This window comes from Microtus pennsylvanicus, chromosome 1 (assembly GCF_037038515.1).
Source record: "Microtus pennsylvanicus isolate mMicPen1 chromosome 1, mMicPen1.hap1, whole genome shotgun sequence".
Taxonomy (NCBI): Eukaryota; Metazoa; Chordata; class Mammalia; order Rodentia; family Cricetidae; genus Microtus; species Microtus pennsylvanicus.
The window spans coordinates 140,791,223-140,811,223 of record NC_134579.1 but is presented as its reverse complement, the minus strand read 5'-3'; the positions used below and the strand labels follow the sequence as shown (position 1 = coordinate 140,811,223).

Here is a 20,001-nt window from a genome sequence, read left to right as displayed (position 1 = left end):
TGATGTAAAGGATTTGGTCCAGATGCCCTATCTAGTGTTGAAAACCCTGCTCCTCCATGCGACGTATGGTGTCTAGGTCAAAAGTTCCCTCTGGAGTCCAGTCCACATTGAAAGAGGGCCATTCTGAGGAACAAAAGATTGCCCACTTTCCTTTCTTAATGTCTACACTGTTCTTATGGGCGGTGTCCCTGACTTCCCACCAATGTGCCAGCTATCTCTAGTTATTATTTATTTATTCTATGTGTCTTTTACATCATGTATCTTGTTCTCATTCATTTCCTCATCCTTTTGCATCTATCCTACACCCCTGTAACCTTCCCAATAAGGCAAAATTTAAGAGAAAAACAAACAAACAAGAATAAAAGAAAATAATAAAAAAGGAAAAACTTAATCTCTCCACGGAAGTTGCAGTGTGACACAGTGAGTCATGCCAGGAACCCCTTTGCCCATCTATCTTTACTTTCAAGTGTTCATTACAAAGAGCCATTATCCCCAATTCACATCTGGCCGACCAGTTCTACAGCTGCCCACCCCATGATCCACCTCCTCTATGTCTGCCAGAACGCATGAAGAGACCTGACTTGCAGACACAAAGCTGCAGGATTTCTGCAACACACAGCAAGGGCCCAGCATCAATAAGGCAGTAGAAACCAGAGTCCTCGAACCAGAATTAGGCAGGGTTTATAAAAGCAAAAAATCACAAATCTATTGTTATGGGCATAAGGGGGTATGAGTGACTCTCTGATTGGCTCAAGTCTAGTGGATTTTCCACTCTGCTGATGTCAACCTCGAGCAGCTGGGCTCCAGTCTAGGGAACTTCCTGCTCTGATGATAGCCACCTTCAGCAGCTGGGCTCCAGTCTAGGAGAGGATTTTCCACTTGCTGATATCAACCTCAACCAGCTGGGCTCCAGTCTAGGGAACTTCCCACTCTGCCCTCAGCTACCTTGGGGCCTATAAAAAAATAGAGTTGGCTTTGTCCCTTCAAGAAGCCAAACTTGAGCTCTGTGGTTTCATGTGACCATCTCTCTCATACCCTTCCCTGAGGGCCTGGTTCCAGCTTTTCTGAGAACCTTCCAGCTTTGGACTTTATGAGTTTCACAGACTCCACACATAAAATGCTGCTCTCCATGATGAAGAACATAGTACATCTACCAGAAGCTATGTCCCTACCAACCTTCCCTCTGATCCTTGTCAAAAGAATTCTAGAAGCTTCTCTAGTACCACAGCATGGCTGGAAGAAGAGAATTCCCAACCTGATCTGGAGATGCCTGTTGAGCCATGGGCCTGCAACTCTTTGCAGCTTGTGAGCACCACTTCCTTCCTCCCACCTCCTGCCTCCTCATCTTGACCTCCTCCACATCTCACCCCTTGGAAGGATTTAAGTAAGTTCATGAGGTCTGTTTGAAAATGTTTTCCAGCAAAGAAAAAAGCCATTGTCCAAGAAAGAGACAGCCCTTGAGCTAGAGTGACCCCAGGCCCAGCCTGGCAAGATTCAGGAGAAGACAGAACACCATGGTCCTCCCTTGGCATGCTGCACATTCCCCTGTTGTTCTTGATGGGTTGGCTGCTCTGTTTGTTGTCCTATTTCTGTTGGTGGTGGAGGAGGGTGTGCCAGTAACCTCCCTTGGCAAAGTCCTGGTAACTGTCCCTAGGATACAGGAAGCTTGGTGAGACAAATGGAAATTTAGCATTTCAGAAGTGATTTAAAAGCTGCCTGCTGATTGTCCAATGGCTGCAGAGACATCCTCCTAGTTGATGATGTTAAATAAATGACTTTCCCATAAGCACCTGTTTGTCTCAGCAGTGTGTTGTGTAGACGCTCATTCTCAGGGGACACCACTCAAAGGGTCGCTCCCAGACACATATGTCAGAAGGTGGAAGACAGCAAGTGCAGATTAGTCACAGAACTGGGCTCATCCTGGACACTATGGGGACAAGGATTTCCTGTGGTCATCATAAGAGACTGACAGAGATTAGGCAGACAAGGTCCGACTGCACATGGGGCAAGTTTAAGGAGTTACTTACTGTGTCACTTTATCCAGTGGTTTATTTACTTTTTGGTTACTGTTCCACTGTATTAAACACCTGACATCAGCCACCTGCTCTTCCAGGTTCTCACAATGGAGCAAGAAACAAGGCAACAGGTTGTCCCTTGATAACCCTGACATGGATGTGATGGAGCTTGCAGTAAGAAGTCCTTATGAAAATAAACTTAGTTACCAGATAATGAAGAGGTCACATGTAATAGTAGCTAGGTCAGGAGTCTGGGCACCGTTGTGACTGCTCTTGAGTGTTAACTTGACTGTATCAGGCATCAACTAAAACCCAGGCTGCTGGCATCCTGTGAGGGTTTTTTTTTTCATTTAATCACTGCCTGGCCCATTAGTTCTAGCCTCTTATTGGCTAACTCCTGTGAGGGTTTTCTTATTAGTTTATTAAAAGCAGGAAGACCCACCCTAAATCTGGACCACTTCTTCTGTTGCAGAACACATGAGAGAAGGTATTGTGCTTTTGCTGAGAAAGATCATGAGACAAGCCTAAAGCCTACAGCAATGTATCTGGTCTAATATAAAGCCCTTGGATGATGTGACTGTATCTGCAAAGCACAGGAACCTAGATAATACTGTGTGAAATAAAAGGCACCAGACACCAAAGATCACACACTGTGTGATTCTGTTTACATGAACCACACACATTTTAGACAAGCCCACAGACACAGAATTCAGACCATATGCAGAGCCCAGTTATTGCAGACCAGAGGGCCAGCCTTCAGGCAGCACAGGGTTCAAAGGGAAATCCACAGCATCGGTGTAGCTAAGACTTTTCTGTCTGAGGGTTAGGGGAAAAATGACACTCACACACTGTCCTGATGATTTACTTTTTAAGTCTCTTCTCACGTTGTTCACTCTCCCTCCCTGGCTTATACACCACAACAATAGTCTTTTAGGCAGTGCAGGAGTCACAGAGTAAAAGGGACAACCGGGGCAAGAAACCAACCAATCACTGAGACCCTGACTCTGAACCCAGGACTAAAGACACGTGCCCTGGCTCTGAAACTAGTGTCACAGAAACACACTTTGTCCCTAGAATTAGAGCCAGTGAACGAAGTATGCCCTGGTCCTAAGATTAGAGTCAAAAGCTAAAAAGGGCCAGTGAAAGAAACACAGTTTGGCCATGATGTCAGAGCCATCTCTACCCCTGACCAGCAAAATTGACCAATCCCTGAGCAGGGAAAAGTTAACCAATCCCCTTTCTCCCTGGGAAAACTCCACCCCTAAAAAGCCCTAAAAAGCCTCTCCACCCCTTCAGTTGAGAGCTATCATAAGGGGCAGAGGTTTGCCGATAAGTCAGGATATCCCAACACCACTCCTGTACCACATTCCCCTCACAAAGGACTTTCATTTCTATTCTCCCAGTCAGGGGAAAGGCAAGTCAAACTAACCCACAACTGTGTAAACATTTTGAACTAACACTCTATAGTGAGAAATCCTCAATTCCAGGCTCTCTTTGACTCTCAGAGGTGCCTGGAGTGTCATAAATCCTCTAGTCCAGGAGCAAGGCATCATTCTCAAGATACTGTAAATTTCTTAGCTTCAGCTCAATCTGCACTCCTGGATACTGTGGCACCAAGATGCTTTAGATCTCAAAATGTACTTTTTGCCCTATGTGTGACCACAGACCATAAAAAGAAACCTCCAGTTTCCTCTTGGGTGGCTACAGAGTCAAATTACTCTTTATAATCCTGAATAATCAGAATTTTCTTCCCCAATGGAGCTCCTAAACAAAAAGTTGCTTCTGTTTCTAGACTTTGGTGTTCTACTCCCATTTATTTGTACAATACCAGGACCCAAAACTTATATACATAAAATGTCAGTCAGCTGAACTTGGAATCTTCACGGTGCAAACCCATTTCAGCAATTTGAGGTCAGGAATGGGTGTAAGGAATTAGTTATCTGTCACCTGGCAATAATTGGGCTGTTTTGTACTTATGACTCTAGCCTACATGAATTGACAGCTCAGCCATCTGTCATTGTGAACTTTAAATTGTTTCTCTAGGGCAGTTTATCTTAAAAACATTATGAGCAGTGCATCTGGTCTAATCTAAAGTTATTTGAAGCTTTGTTTCAACTAACGATGCAACCAAAGCCCGTGATTGCCTTTTTCAGCATTAAGATTCAAGGAATTTGAAACAGCCTGGCTCATTGCTTTTCTTGAGTTGTGTTCTGCAATAGTCACTTAGGGGAAACTCATAGGCCCTGGCTGAGTATTGTTTCCTTGTTATTTATTTTCTTTTTTTCAAAATTCTGTATAAGCTAACATTATATTATATTAATTGGACAGTATAATTAGGGAGAAATCATCTTCTTGATAATTCACAGTAGAATGGGATGTTTTCGTGAGATAAACATGCTATATTACAGGCAGTGGGGATCTCCCCACATGCACTAAAGCCAAGTCAGCACTAAAACAGAGAGATACCAGGAAAAGATTATAGCAGCAAACACGTAAAGGGACAGCAGAAGCAAGAGTCATTCCGAAGTCTGTGGTTTCATAGTTTAAATGAGATTGACCCATGAGAGAATTTTCCTCCTGGTGAGCTGACACATTGAACTTCAATTTCCACCTGCTCCTCCTTTGACATGACCTCCGGCATTCATTAGATTGTTTCACTGAGCACCAGAAGTTTCTATGTGGAAACTGTGGAATTTGGGCGCAATAGGGAACTGACTCAGCCTGAGATGTGCCCTCTAGAAGTCTCTCGGTTCACACATCAAGAAAGACATTGAGTGATTTTCCCAGTGCTATTCTCAGGGCAGAAGGACACACATCGGAGCTTTGCAGAAGCTTCAGTAAGGTGGAACGGTGTGAGCAGTGACCTATGGCCTGGTTGGCAGCAGGTCTCTCAGAGGCAGAAAGATGGAGCCATTCTCAACAGGAATGGCCACCTCAGCTCAGTTAGCGGGCCAAGAAGCAGATCTGGTATGTTGGGGGCATATTGTTCAAGCCACTCTCCTTGGGCGTGAGGTCAATGTCCTTAGGAGGCACGGGACTGGACACAGAGAAATTCTGGAGGATGGTGGTGAAGAAAAGGAACAATTCGTTGCGGGCAATGCTTTCGCCAAGACAAATGCGCTTTCCTGTGGGCACAGAGAATGAGCCATGTGAGCCCTAGGTGAGTATACAACCTTTAGACTGTCCCTTCCCTAAACTCAGACAACACTGCCCATTGCAATGGATAAGAATGAGTTTGACCCTCAACCTGCAATTCAAGTGAGAATGTTGAGGGATTCCCAAAACCTTAAAGAATTGGTACAACCTTACTAGACCTGGAAGGAGGTGGGAGGTCCTTGGACTTCCCACAGGGCAGGGCACCCTGATTGCTCTTCGGGCTGATGAGGGAGGGGGAGTTGATTGGGGAAGGGGAGGGAAATGGGAGGTGGTGGCGGGGAGGAGGCAGAAATCTTTAATAAATAAATAAATAAATAAATAAATAAAAAGCATTGGTGCAAGGGCCAGTGAGACTTCTTAGCATGGAAGGCACCTACCATCAATCCTGAGAACATGTGTTCACCCACTGGACCCACACATTACAAGGAGAGAACAAACTCTCACAGTCTGTTTTCTTTCATAAATATATATACATATACCCATCATAGCATACATGTATAGGCATGCAAATATATATAATAAATCAATCATAAATGCAAGACAAATAGTTGGTGGATGCCTCTGGTCATTTCTGACAGATTTCTAGCTTTTGTTTATTATCAGAGTCCTTTGTTACAGAATTGTAAGAACACACTTAGAGTAGGAATGAAGTGTGTATGCGTACACGCATATAATGTTACATCTTTAATGTTTTTTCTTTTCTCACATGGGGAGATTGGTCCCCATCTCCTTGCCTTCCCTGAGGGTGAAGGTGCTCTTTACAAAGATTCTTAGATCAACAATTGGATGATATCAAGGGTCCTATATGAGCCAGGCATGGGGGCACATGCCTGCAAGTGCAGCGCTTGGGAGATCACGGCAGGAAGATGATGGAATACATTGCAAGAGCTCTCTGTCTGTCCCCTGTCTCTGTCCCCTCTGTCTCTCATTCTCATTCTCTCTCTCTCTCTCTCTCTCTCTCTCTCTCTCTCTCTCTCTCTCACCCCTTTGTTTATTTAGCTTGTGATCAATGAACTTCAACAAGTTCCTGAACACAATTGTTCCTACAATTGAGGATGGGCAGGAGAACATGATGAGGGGGTCTCTGGCAGCCGTATGATTCTCAGGGGTATAAGGAGCCCATGGTGGTTTGTCACCTTGGGCATGGAGCAGCACAGAGCTGCTCAATGATCTGCTTCAGAGGTGCCTGAAACCCCAGGCAGAGGCTCCACCGCCTGCCCTGTACCTCAGTGATTCTTAATCTGCAACTGGCTGCCTTAGGCCTCCAGTGGAGGAGGAATTCCCAGCAACCACTGTGGCCTCCAATTCATGGGAAATCATGCCTGTGTAGTATTTAGGGAAAGCATGCTATTCCTTTGGGCCCCACCTTTTCAGAATTTATGTGGCACAAGCTTAGAAATTCATGGAGAGATCTCTGAGATGATTCTCCTAGAACTGGTTTTGAGACCCAGGTTTTTCCAGAGCTGCTTTTAACATCTTATCTCACTGTCAACACAAAGTCCCCATACCCGTGCTGGTTATTTGGGACACCACTCATGTTTCTTTGGCTCTAACCTCTCTCTCTCTCTCTCTCTCTCTCTCTCTCTCTCTCTCTCTCTCTCTCTCTCCTTTTTTCTTTCTGCCAATGGTAGCCTACCTGACCTGTGTCTGTACCTATCACTCCTATGTGTCTTTTGATCCATTCCATCCACTTGTGTCTTTCTAAACTCCTTAGATAACATCTCAGCCCCTTTCTGTCCAGGACACATTGTCATGTCTTTCTTCTGAGTCTTCCCTCATGCTTCTTGATCTCTTTCTAGTTGTTTCTTTCTCCCTTTCCCTTCTCTCTCCCTTTCCTCTCTTCCTGACTTACATCATCACCTCTGAATCTTCACCCATCTTCTTCTCTCTCATGTCCATGCTCTGATTCCTACCACACATATCCTCCTATTGAAGATTCCTTGTGTCTCTTTGTGGAATCTGTCTCAATCTCCATATCTCTCTATCATTGATTTGTCTCAGTTTATTTTTCACATCCCTGCCTTTCTACACTTGGGACAGTCATATGAAAAATTCAGGAGCAGAGCTGAGCCCGGGGACAATGAAGTCATTTGGCACTCACAACTAGACATTTCCTAGAGGAGACATGGCTCAGCAGGAGAACACTTGCTTTAAATCCCTGTGAGGGGATGAGGACAGACATGCTCATCAGGAGAGCATCTCTAGAATGCACAAGGAGGGGGCTCGAGGTGTGGGCTATTTGGAAGAGAAACTTGCTTACCATGGTATCACAGCCTTGGGTTCCATTCCTAGTATGAGGGTGGTGGGAGGCAACTAAAAGCTAGCCAATTGTCTCTAGAACCTTTATTTCTCCAAAAGATAAGAAACCTGAACACAAAGTTTCTATGTTTTCATCCCATAGAGTCCATTCAACTGAATTAAATTTGGCCAGAGGCCCCTTCTCTATGTAACAAACTAATCAAATGCAGGCAACTGAACTACACACTAAATTGAGATTATGTTCTTCCAGTGAAGAACCAATCTTAGTTACTCACAGCAGTTGATCTACCCTCGGCTGCCAGAACCGGCACCCATCAAGCTGTGTGTCCATGCCTGGCGCCCTCTGGTCTACAGACACTGATGGGTGCTGTAACTCTGACCTTTCTCTAGTTCAGGAATTTGTCCATCATGAATGGCTTCTTGGAAAAAATAAATGCTAGTAATTTTGATTTCTCTTAGAGTTTAACAAGCCAATGAGTATTTAATACAGACAAGTGTGCGATGACATGCCTCATCTTCCCAGTGCTCACAGATAAATCCCTCCCTAGCCTCAAGACCTTACAAGCTCATGGCAGTTCATAGATGATGCCATTTGCTCTTGTTGTTGTTCCCTAGGAAAAACAATTCGCACTCTCTCTGCTAACCCACAGGCCACTCCTGCCCTGGATCCAGGAAGGCTAACTGCAGATCTTCACCCTCCCTCTGTCCCCCAAGACCCACACCCCAGTCCTCACCCCAACTCTGCAATAGAACCCTTGCTGCAGCCTTCTCTACCCACACTCCCCATCTCTTTGGATTTCCCTGATCTTCCCCAGGATGCACCATTACGAAGCCAAAGTCCACTCTGACCAGAGAAACAGGTAGGCTGACAGAGAATCCACACCTCTAAACAGACAAAAGCTGGAGCTAACTGATGTTATAAAAGGGCTGCACCATTAGGAATGGTGAGAACCACTGCTCTAGAACAAAAAGAAGTTACACCCCAAAGTAGTAGACAGCAAGAAATAATTAAACTCAGGTTTGAAATCAAATGAAATTGAAACAAAGAAAGCAATACAAAAAATCAAAGATGCAAAGTTTTGGTTCTGAGAGAAAATCATTAAGATTGACAAACCCTTATTCAAATTAAAAGGTAGAAAGAGACTGAAAAAATTAACAAAACCAGACACAAAAAGGAATACTTAACAGATTCTGAGAAAATCAGAGAATTTAAAGGATATGCTTAAAATACTTGTATTTCATCAAATTGGAAAATCCAAAAGAAATGGACAATTTTCTTAATAGGTACTACTTGCCAAAGTTAAATCAAGACCAAATAAGGAATTTAAACAGACCTATAATCCCTAGAGAAATAGAATCAGTCACTGAAAATCTCCCAATGCCTCCCCAACCTACCCCCCCAAAAAATAAGTAAAAAAAAAAGGAAGGAAGGAAGAGAGAAAAAGAGCCCATGGACAAACAGTTTTAGCACAGAATCTTTTCAGACTTTCAAAGAGAGTTCATGCAAATACTCCTCAAATTATTCCACAAAATAGAAACAGAGAGAACATTATCCACTTCATCTTATGAGGCCACAGTTACTTTGATATCCAAACCACAAAAAGACTCCACAAAGAAAGAAAATTAGGCGAACCAGGATTGAGCCAGTTATCTCCACCGAATCGGAGTGGGACTGAACGCGCTACCTAGGACAGAGAGTGAACAAGCTCCACCAGGAGCAGAAGCCAGGAGCAAACTCAGTCCCAGGACACTGGAGGAACAGGATTGAGCCAGTGACAAGATCCAGAGTCAGCAATCTCCACCAGAACAGGTACGGGGAGTAACCTCTGAGGGAGTGATCCAGAGCCAGAGACTGCTGTGGATCCGAACGTGAATCTGGGACCTTTAAGGGAGTAGACATAAGCCAGGACCCTGGTGGGTCTGGGTGTGAGTCTAGGACCTCCCAGGAACTAGGCCTGAGCCAGGACCCCGGCCAGTCTGGGCATGAGTGAACCTGGGATCTCCAAGGGTATATGCAGGAACCAGAGATCTTGGCTACGCCAGGCGTGAGTCTGGATCCTCAGAAGGAGTAAGCAGGTCCTCTGCGATTCTAGGAGCACCTGAGCCTGGGACCTCTGGGGCAGTAGACTGGAGCCAGAAACCTTTCTAGGTCCAACTCCAACCCAGGGACTTCTGCAGGAGGAGTTCCAGACCAGGATTTACAGAAACATGGCAAAGCCAGAAACCTAGGCCAAAGTAGGCCTGAGACAGCAAACTCCAAGGGAGCAGAACAAAGCACAGGAGCACTGAGCTACCTCCAGGAACATGAAGTAACCAACGGGGTAACTAGAACTGTGACACTGACTGTACCACGAGGAACAACCATCTGAGCTTTGGATTCACTGGTACTTAGAATCTCAGACAGCCCAAACACACCTATTAGAGGAAAAGATGATTAGAAAAGGTAAGAACACATGCAAAACTGCAAAGAGCAACACAACACCAGTAAAACCTAAAGACCCTACAACAGCAAGACCCAAACAACCAAATATGAATGAAGCAGAAGAAAATGACCTACAAGTAACCTCAAAAGAATGTTTGAAACTCTAAAAGAGGAAATGAGAAATTTCCTTAACGAAATGGAGGAAAAGACAAACAAAAAATTGGAAGACATTAGCAAATCTCTTAAAGAAAACCAAGAAAAAGAAATCAAACATATGAAAGAAACTATTCAGGCCTTGAAAACTGAAATAGAGACAATAAAGAAAACACAAATCGAGGGAATTATAGAAACAGAAATCATAAGAAAACAATCAGGAACCACAAATGCAAGCATGAACAGCAGAACACAAGAGATGGAAGAAAGAATTTCAAGCACTGAAGATACAATAGAAGAAATGGACTCATCAGTTAAGAAAACATTGAATCTAACAAGAGCTTAACTCAAAATATCCAGGAAATATGGGACACCATGAAAAGGCCAAATCTAAGAATAACAGGTATAAAAGAAGTTCAACTCAAAAGCACAGAAAATATATTTAACAAAAATTATAGAAGAAAACTTTCCCAACCTAAGGAAAGATATGCCTATGAAGATACAAGAGGAACACCAAATAGACCGGACCTGAATAAAAAGTCCTCTGACCAAATAATAATCAAAACACTAAACATACAGAGTAAAGAAAGAATGTTAAGAGCTGCAAAGGAAAAAGGCCAAGTAACATTTATATACCTTTATAAGTAAACCTATCAAATTACACCTGACTTCTCATTATAGACAATGAAAGCAGAAGGTCCTGGCCAAGCGTTATGCAGACATTAAGACCACAGATGCCAGCCAGACTACTATACCCAGAAAAACTTTCAATTACCATAGAAGGACAAGTCAGGATATTTCATGTCAAATCTAGATTTCACCGATACATAGCCACAAACCCAGCCCTACACAAAACACTAGAAGGAAAACTCCAACTCAAGTAAGTTGGCTACATCAATAAAAACACAGACAATTAATGGTTTCATAGCATCAAATCCCAAAGAATGTAAAAATGCACAAATGAACATCATCAAGAATGAAAACAAAATTTATAGGAGATAGCAATCCCTGTTCATTAATATCCATTAATGTAAATGCACTCATATCACCTATAAAAAGGCTCAGGCTAACAGAATGGATACGAAAACAGAATCCATCCTTCTTCTGCATACAAGAAACACATCTCAACCTCAAAGACAAACATTGTTTCAGAGAAAATGGTTGGGAAAAAATAAACCAATCAAATGGACCTAAGAAACAAGTGGGTATAGCTATTCTAATATCTAACAAAATAGACTTCACACTAAAATCTGTCAAAAGAGACAAAGAAAGTCATTTCATACTAGTCACAGGAATAATCCATCAAGAGGAAATTTTAATACTGAACATCTATGCCCCAAATATAAGGGCACATTCATATGTCAAAAAAACACTTCTAAGGCTTAAATCATACATTAAACTCCACACACTAATAGTGGGAGACTTCAACACTCCACTCTCACCACTGGACAGGTCAGTCTGACAAAAAAATGAACAGAGAAATAAGAGAACTAACAGATGTTATGACTCAAATAAACTTAACAGGCATCTATAGAATATTCCATCCAAACAGAAAGGAATATACCTTCTTCTCAGCACCTCATGGAACCTTCTCAAAAATTGACCACATACTCATTAACAAAACAAACATCAACAAATACAAAAAATTGTAATAATCCAATGTACCTTATCAAATCACAATGGTTTAAAACTAGAATTCAATAGCAATACTAATTCCAAAAACCCCCACAAATGTATGGAAATTAAACAATGCTCACCTGAATCATCAATGGGTCAAGGAAGAAATAAAGGGAGACATTAAAGACTCCCTAAAATTCAATGAAAATGACCACACAACACACCCAAATTTATGGAACACAATGAAAACAGTGTTAAGAGGAAAGTGCATAGAACTAAACAACTACATAAAGAAGCTGGAAAAATCCCACACTACTGAATTAACAGAACATTTGAAAACTTTAGAACAAAAAGAAGCAAAGTCACCTAAGAGAACTAGATGGCAGGAAATAAATTGAGAGCTGAAATCAACAAAATAGAAACAAAGAAAATAATACAAAGAATCAATGAGACAAAGAGTTGGTTCTTTGGGAAAATCAACAAAATAGACAAACCTTTATCCAAACTAACCAAAAAGCAAGAAAGAATATCCAAATTAACAAAATCAGAAATGAAAACGGGGACATAACAACAGACATGGAGGAAGTACAGAGAATCATGAGGTCATATTTCGAAACTTGTATTCCACAAAATTGGAAAACTTAAAGAAAATGGACAACTTTCTGGATAAATATCACTTACCAAAATTAAATCAAGACCAGATAAGCAAACTAAACAGTCCTTTAACTGCTGAAGAAATATAAACAGTCATCAAAAGTCTCCCGACCAAAAAAAAAAGCACAGTCAGATGGTTTCAGCTCAGAATTCTACAAGATTTACAAAGAAGAACTAATACCAATACTCCTCAAATTATTTCACACAAGAAACAGAAGGAAAATTGCCAAACACTTTTTATGAGGCTACAATACCCTGATGCCCAAAACACAGAAAGATATTACTAAGAAAGAGAATTACAGACCAATCTCACTCATGAACATTGATGCAAAAATACTAAATAAAATACTGACAAATCAATTCCAAGAATTCATCAGAACCATCATCTACCATTATCAAGTCAGCTTCATCCCATATATGCAGGGATGGTTCAACATACAAAAATCTGTCAACATAATCCACCATATAAAGAAGCTGAAAAATAAAAACCACACGATCATCTCATTAGATGCTGAAAAAATATTTGACAAAATACAACATCCCTTCATGATAAAGGTCTTGGAGAGAGCAGGGATATAAGGAACATACATAATAAAGGTAATATACAGCAAGCCTGCAGCCAATATCAAACTAAATTGAGAAAAACTCCCAGCAATTCCACTCAAATCAGGAACAAGACAAGGTTGTCCACTCTCTCCTTATCTATTCATTATAGTTCTTGAGGTCCTAGCTAGAGCTATAAGACACCAAAAGGAGATCAAGGGGATACAAATTGGAAGAGGAGAAGTCAAACTCTCACTGTTTGCTGATTATATGATAGCTTACATAAGCAATCTCAAAAATTCTACCAAGGAACTTCTATAACTCATAAACACTTTCAGTAATGTAGCAGAATACAAAATTAACTAAAAAAAATCAGTAGCCCTCTTGATGATAAAAGGGCTGGGGAAGAAATGAGGGAATCAACACCCTTTATAGTATCCACAAATAGCATCAAATATCTCGGAGTAACTCTAACCAAACAAGTGGAAGACTTGTATGACAAAAACTTTAAATCTTTGAAGAAAGAAATAGAAGAAGACACCAGAAATCGGAAAGATCCCCCATGCTCCTAGGTAGGCAGTATTCACATAGTAAAAATGGCAATCTTACCAAAAGCAATCTACAGATTCAATGCACCGCCCATCAAAATCCCAGCAAAATTCTTGACAGTCCTCAAAAGAGTGGTACTCAATTTCATATGGAAAAGCAAAAATCCCAGGATAGCCAAACCAATCCTGTACAATAAAAGAACTTCTGGAGGCATCACAATCCCTGACTTCAAATTCTACTATAGAGCTACAGTACTGAAAACAGCTGGTATTGGCATAAAAACAGACAGGAGGACCAATGGAACCAAATAGAAGACCCAGATATCAATCCACACATCTTTTAACACCTGATTTTTAACAAAGAAGCAAAAAAAAAAAAAATCAAATGGAAAAAAAAAGACTATTCAACAAGTGGTGCTGGCATAACTGGATATCAGTATGTAGAAGAATGGAAATAGACCCATATCTATCACCATGCACAAAATTCAAGTCTAAATGGATCAAAGACTTCAACATAAAGCCAGCCACACTGAACCTTATAGAAGAGAAAGTGGGAAACACACTTGAACACATTGGCACTGGAGACCGCTTCCTAAATATAACCCCAGCAGCACAGACACTGAAAAAATTAGTGAATGGGACCTCCTGAAACTGAAAAACTACTGTAAAGCAAAGGACATGGTCAACAAGACAAAATGACAGCCTACAGAACGGGAAAATATCTTCACCAACCCCACATCAGATAGAGGTCTGATCTCCAAAATATACAAAGAACTCAAGAAATTGGTCCTCAAAAGAACACACAATCCAATAAAAAGTGGAGTACATACCTAAACAGAGAACTCTCAACAGAGAAATCTAAAATGGCTGAAAGACACTTAAGGAAATGCTCAACATCCTTAGTCATCAGAGAAATGCAAATCAAAACAACTCTGAGATTCCATCTCACACCTGTAAGAATGGCCAAGATCAGAAACACTGATGACAACTTATGTTGGAGAGGTTGTGGGGGAAAGGGAACACTTCTGCATTGTTGGTGGGAATGCAAGCTGGTACCAACTCCTTTGGATGTCAGTGTGGTGATTTATCAGAAAATTAGGAAACAACCTCCCTCAAGACCCAGGAATATCAGTTTTGGGTATATATCCAAAGGATGCTCAATTGTGCCACAAGGACATGTGTTCAACTATGTTCATAGCAGCTTTGTTTGTCATATCCAGAATCTGGAAACAACCAAAATTCTCTTCAACCAAGGAATGGATAAGGAAAATGTGGAACATTTACACAATGGAGTACTACACAGCAGAAAAAAATAATGACATCTTGAATTTCACAGGAAAATGGATGGAGTTAGGAAACATATATTTTGAGTGAGGTAATCCAGACACAGAAATACAATTACCACATGTACTCACTTATAGGTGGTTTTAAAATATAAAGCAAAGAAAACTAGCCTACAAACCACAATCCTAGAGAACTTAAACAACAATGAGGACACTAAGAGAGACTTATGTAGATCTAATCTACACGGGAGGTAGAAAGTAGAAAAAGACAAGATCTCCTGAGTAAATTGGGAGCATGGGGACCTTAGGTGATGGTTGAAGGAAGGAGAGGAGATGCAGAAAGGGGAGCAGAGAAAATTGTAGAGCTCAATAAAATTTAATAAAAAAGATAAAGGGTATAATCAATAAGACAAAACAAGATCCTGCAAAATGGGGAAAATTTTTCATCAATGCCACATCAGATAACATCCAGAATATATAAAGAACTCTAGAAACTTGATATCAAGAAAAGAAATGATCCAAGTTAAAATGGGGCTACAGATTTAAACAGAATTCTCAATGGAGAACCAGTTCCCACGAGTTGTCCCCTGACCCTTGGTAGTCATACTATGACAATACATAGCTGCAACACAGATGTTCATCAATGTATGTATAAGTGAATAAACAAATACAATAAGAAATTAAAAAAAAGAAAGAAAATTACAGACCAATATCCTTAGAGACGGAAAAAATACTCAATAAAATGATTGCAAGTCAAATCCAAGAACACATCAAAAGATCATCCACAATATTCAAATATGCTTTATCCCAGAGATCTAGGATGGTTTAATATTTGAAATATTAATAAATTTATACAAACAGAAGAAAGAAAAGCACATGGTCATCTCATTAGATGCAGGAAAGACTTTGACAATAATCATTGCCTCTTCGTGATAAATGTACTGGAGAGTACAGAGATTCAAGGGACACACCTACACATAACAAAGAGTTTGCAGAATGACTACAACTCACATCAAATTAAATGGAGGGAAACTCAAAGCAATTCCACTGAAATTCAGAACATGACAATGTTTTCTAAAATCTCCACATCTATTCAATAGAATACCTGAAGTCTTAGCTAGAGTAATAAAGCAACTGAAGGAGATCAAGGGCATACAAATTGAAAAGGAAAAAGTCCAAGTATACTTATTATCAGATGATATAATTGTGTGTGTGTTTGTGCGTGTGCACATGTATGTGACCCAAAAAATTCCAAGTCTTTGAAGATAGAATTAGAGAAGACATGAGAAGATAGAAAGATCTTCTATACTGATGAATCAGTAGGGTTAGCATAGTAAAAAAAAAAAAATCCTTCAAAAGAAGCCAGAAATACACACTGGGAAAAAAGACAGCATCCTCAACAAATGGTGCTGGTCAAATCGGATGACTGCATGTAGGAGAATGCAAATAGGTCCATACTTACCTAACTACACACACTCAACTTCATATGGATCAAAGGCCTTAACATAAAGCCAGATACACTGAACATAATAGAAGAGAAAGTGGGGAAGAGCCTTGAACTCATTGACAGAGGTGATGACTTTATTAACAGAGCAAGAATACAGACACCAAGATCAACTATTAAAAGTGATCTAGTAAAACTCATGAAACTGAGAAGGTTTTGCAAGGCAAAGGACACTATCATTTGTACAAAAAGTCAACTTATGGAATGGTAAACATTATTACCAACTCCACTTCTAAAGCTGAAATAATATTCAAAATATATAAAGAACTCAAAAAATTAGACATAAAGGATCAGATAATCCAATTTAAAAATGGGATACAGATCACAGCAGAGAATTTTTAACAGGAAAAACTCAAATGGCTGAAAAAAACTTAACAAAATATTCAACATTCTTAGTCTTCAGAAAAATGTAAATCAAAATGACTAGGAGATTCCATCTTACATGTTCAGAATGCCTAGGATCAATAACACAAGTGACAGCTCATGCTGGAGAGGATGTGGAGTAAGGGGAACACTCCTCCATTGCTGGTGAGAGTGCACACTTATACAGTCATTGTGGAAATTAGTGTGGTACTTCCTTAGAAAGTAAGAAATTGATCTAGCTCAAGATCTGGCTATACCACTCTTGGGCATACACCCAAAGGATTTAATCCTACCACATTGATACTTTCTCAACCATGCCCATTGTTGCTCTTTTTGTAATACCCAGAATTGGAAACATCCTACATATTCCTCATCATAGGGATATTCCTCATCAGAGGGATAAAGAAGATTTGTTACATGTATACAATGGAGTATTATTCGGATGTTTAAAAAAACTGGCATCATGAAATTTGCAGGCAAATGGAAGCAACTAGAAAAAAATCCTGAGTGAGGTAGCCCAGACCAGAAAGATAAACATGGCATGTACTCACTTACAAGTGGATATTAACCATTAAATAATTGATAAATAAACTACAATCCATAGACCCAGAAAGGTTAGATACAGACAAAAGTACTAGGAGGGGAATATAAATCTCCCTGAGAGGGGATAATAGAATAGAGTTCATGGGTGGTCTAGGGGCATCAGAAGGGACAGGAATGGAGAGATCAGGTGGGAGGAGAGATGGGCTTGAGGGATAGAGTGTGGGGAGAGACAGCTAGAATTGAGGGGCTTTGAGTGTTGGTATGGAAACCTAGTGCAGTAGAAACTTCCTAAACTAAAGAAAGGCAATTCGAATGAGGTCTCCAAATAATGAGGGAGACATGGTCCCAACTGGCCATCTCTTCTCACTAAATGAAGCTTCTAGTTCCAGGACTTGGCTACATTCAATTGAGTTTATGGCCAAAGGGGTCCCATGGAAGACCCCAAACAACCCAAGGCTGTTACCAAGACAGTACGTTGAATCCACAAACTGACAGCAAGGCCTCATTGCTGAAGACAATTCCCACATAGCTCATTGAACTGGAGACATGTAGCTGGTGTCTATATAGAACCTTCACCCCCGTGTTCTAGCATCTTCGGTATAGGAAGTATTCTACAGGCTACCAAATGAGAAATGTATACACCAATCCAGCCACAAAACCTTTGATGAACCATGTTATCCTGCCTGCACGAAATACTAGTGCTCAACAGCGGCACAATGCAGTGTATTGTGGGAGTAATTATCCAATGTATGGTTTGAATATGCGGCATTGCTTGAGTGACCAAAAACCAGGGACTAGATAGCCCAGAGACATAGGATAAAAAATGCTATTGCTCAAAAGGAAAAAAATAACAAAAAACTCTTAAAGATATTCTGCTACACTCATAAATCAATGCCTTCCTTATTCAGCCATCACCAGAGAAGCTTCCCCTTGCAACAGATGGAAACAAATACACAGAGACACAGCCAGAGGTTTCAAGGAGAGAGAAACTTTGGAACACAGAGATCTAAATGGAATGTCTTTGTCAAAACCCTCCCCTCATAGCTCAAAGCACCCAGAGGAAGAGGAGGCAGAAAGAGGGTAAGAGACGGAGGGGATGCAGGACACCAAGAGAACGAGGCTCTGAACCAACTGAGCAAAGCTCATGTGAACTCAGACTGAGGCAGCAGGCACAGAGCCTGCTCGGGTCTGCACCAGGTCCTCTGTGCACATCTTAAAGCTTTCAGTTTAGTGTTCCCATGGATTCCTGAGTGTGTGGATGAGTGGGTCTCTGGTTCTAGTGCCTTCTTTGGGCTCTACTTTTTCTGTTGACTTGCACTGTATAACATTGAAGTGATGGTTTTTGTTTCATCTTCTATTTAATTCCATCATGTTTGGTTGTTATCACTTAGAAGCCTGTTCTTTTCTAATGAGAGACAGAAAGGGATGTATACTAAGCGGGGGGGGGGAAGTTGGAGAGGGACTGGGAGGAGGAGAGGGAAGGGAAAACTGTAATCAGAATATATTGTATGAGGAAAGAATCTATTTTTAATAAAAGGGGACAATAAATAAACAAATGTCTAATAGGAAAAGACAGAACTGATGGATTTGATGCAACTGGAAAACAGCAGATGGATTATTTTGATAATTGCACTTTCTAAAGTGGAGGAACTGTCTTCTGCTCCTTTGGGACTTTACGTGGGCATTGCTGCACTGACTTTAAAGACATCCTGAACATCCTGTCCTGGGAATATCTGTGCTCCTTTTCCTGCTGTGGGAACTCCTTCAGCCAATAGCCTTTAAGATACTGGCACACTCTGGGCCTGGCCACATGCACTACATAAACAGATGTAGCAATGTGCTCAGCCCTCTTGGCTGCTGGATTTGGTTCTTTTCTCTGCTCATGCAGAACACTGATCTGTGCGTCTACCCCTCAATAGAAACCCTTTATACTCCATTCTGAGCCAGTGTGGGACTACTTTATTGTAATTGTCTACACATCCTCTCTATTAATCAATCTGTTGTTTATTTCTGGGAGCAGCGGGAGGAACCTGGTTGTGTACTTAGTCCCTTGTGTTCTCTGTGGACATCCTTTGTTCTTTGTCAGGCATTTAATCACGATTTTCACTTGTTAAAAAGGCTTTCCTCTAATAATAAAATAAGAAAGAAAATGGATTTGCTCAGGTTTAGAGGCTTTTAAATGACTCTCCAAAATCCTCCTGAGTAGAATGCTCCTTATGTTCAAGAGTCCCCTCCTGGGACTGTAGCCAGGGTGAAAGGGATGATTCAGGCTTAGCAGCTGGGAATAGACCTAAAGGTAGACCTAGTCCTGACTGTGTCCTGAAGGGCGAGCCTGCCCTCTAGTGTCCTGGAAAGGAAGCAAGGTCCCTCTCACCTATAGAGAAGGGCATAAAAGCTTCATTTTTCTTCAGAGCCCCACTGGCATCCAGGAAGTGGTCAGGATTGAAGGCATCTGGTTGTTCAAAGTACCGTGGGTCATGGAGAGCTGCACTCAGGATGGGGTACACTTCAGTGTTCTAGGAGACATTGTGAGAGACAAAGATATTAGCATATGCTGATTCCCATATGCAGGCAGTTAGTCTTAGGGAACCCCAGAATGCTGGGAAACCACAAACAGGCTGAGGGTGGTGATTGGGAGAACGGGGATTGATGATGGCATAGAGATGTGGAATTGCAGCTGGTCTCACCTTGGGGAGCAGGTACCCTCGGAACAAAGTGTCTTTGGTGACTTTGTGTGGCGCTCCAATCGGGACGAGATCTGAAAATCTCTGAATCTCGTGGATGACCGCATCAGTGTAAGGCATTTTGGTGCGGTCCTCTAGGGTTGGTGGGCGGTGTGAGCCGATCACCTGATCGATCTCCTTTTGGACTTTCTCTGCATAGAAAAAAGGGAAGCAACAAATAATGACCCTCCCCCTTCACGGAGGCAATGCACAGTGAC

General features: G+C 41.3%; 1 protein-coding gene across 1 annotated transcript in view; it reads right to left on the bottom strand.

Moving 5' to 3' along the window:
• Window positions 1-4,958: 4,958 nt before the first annotated feature.
• Window positions 4,959-20,001, bottom strand: part of LOC142859156 (cytochrome P450 2B1-like) — a 37,213-nt gene continuing 22,170 nt past the window's right edge. Inside the window, exons 7-9 of the mRNA XM_075989523.1 lie at window positions 19,748-19,935; window positions 19,435-19,576; window positions 4,959-5,140 (exon numbers count right to left, since the gene is read on the bottom strand). Of these exons, the coding sequence (XP_075845638.1) occupies window positions 4,959-5,140; window positions 19,435-19,576; window positions 19,748-19,935 (512 nt within the window). The remainder of the gene's footprint in view (window positions 5,141-19,434; window positions 19,577-19,747; window positions 19,936-20,001) is intronic.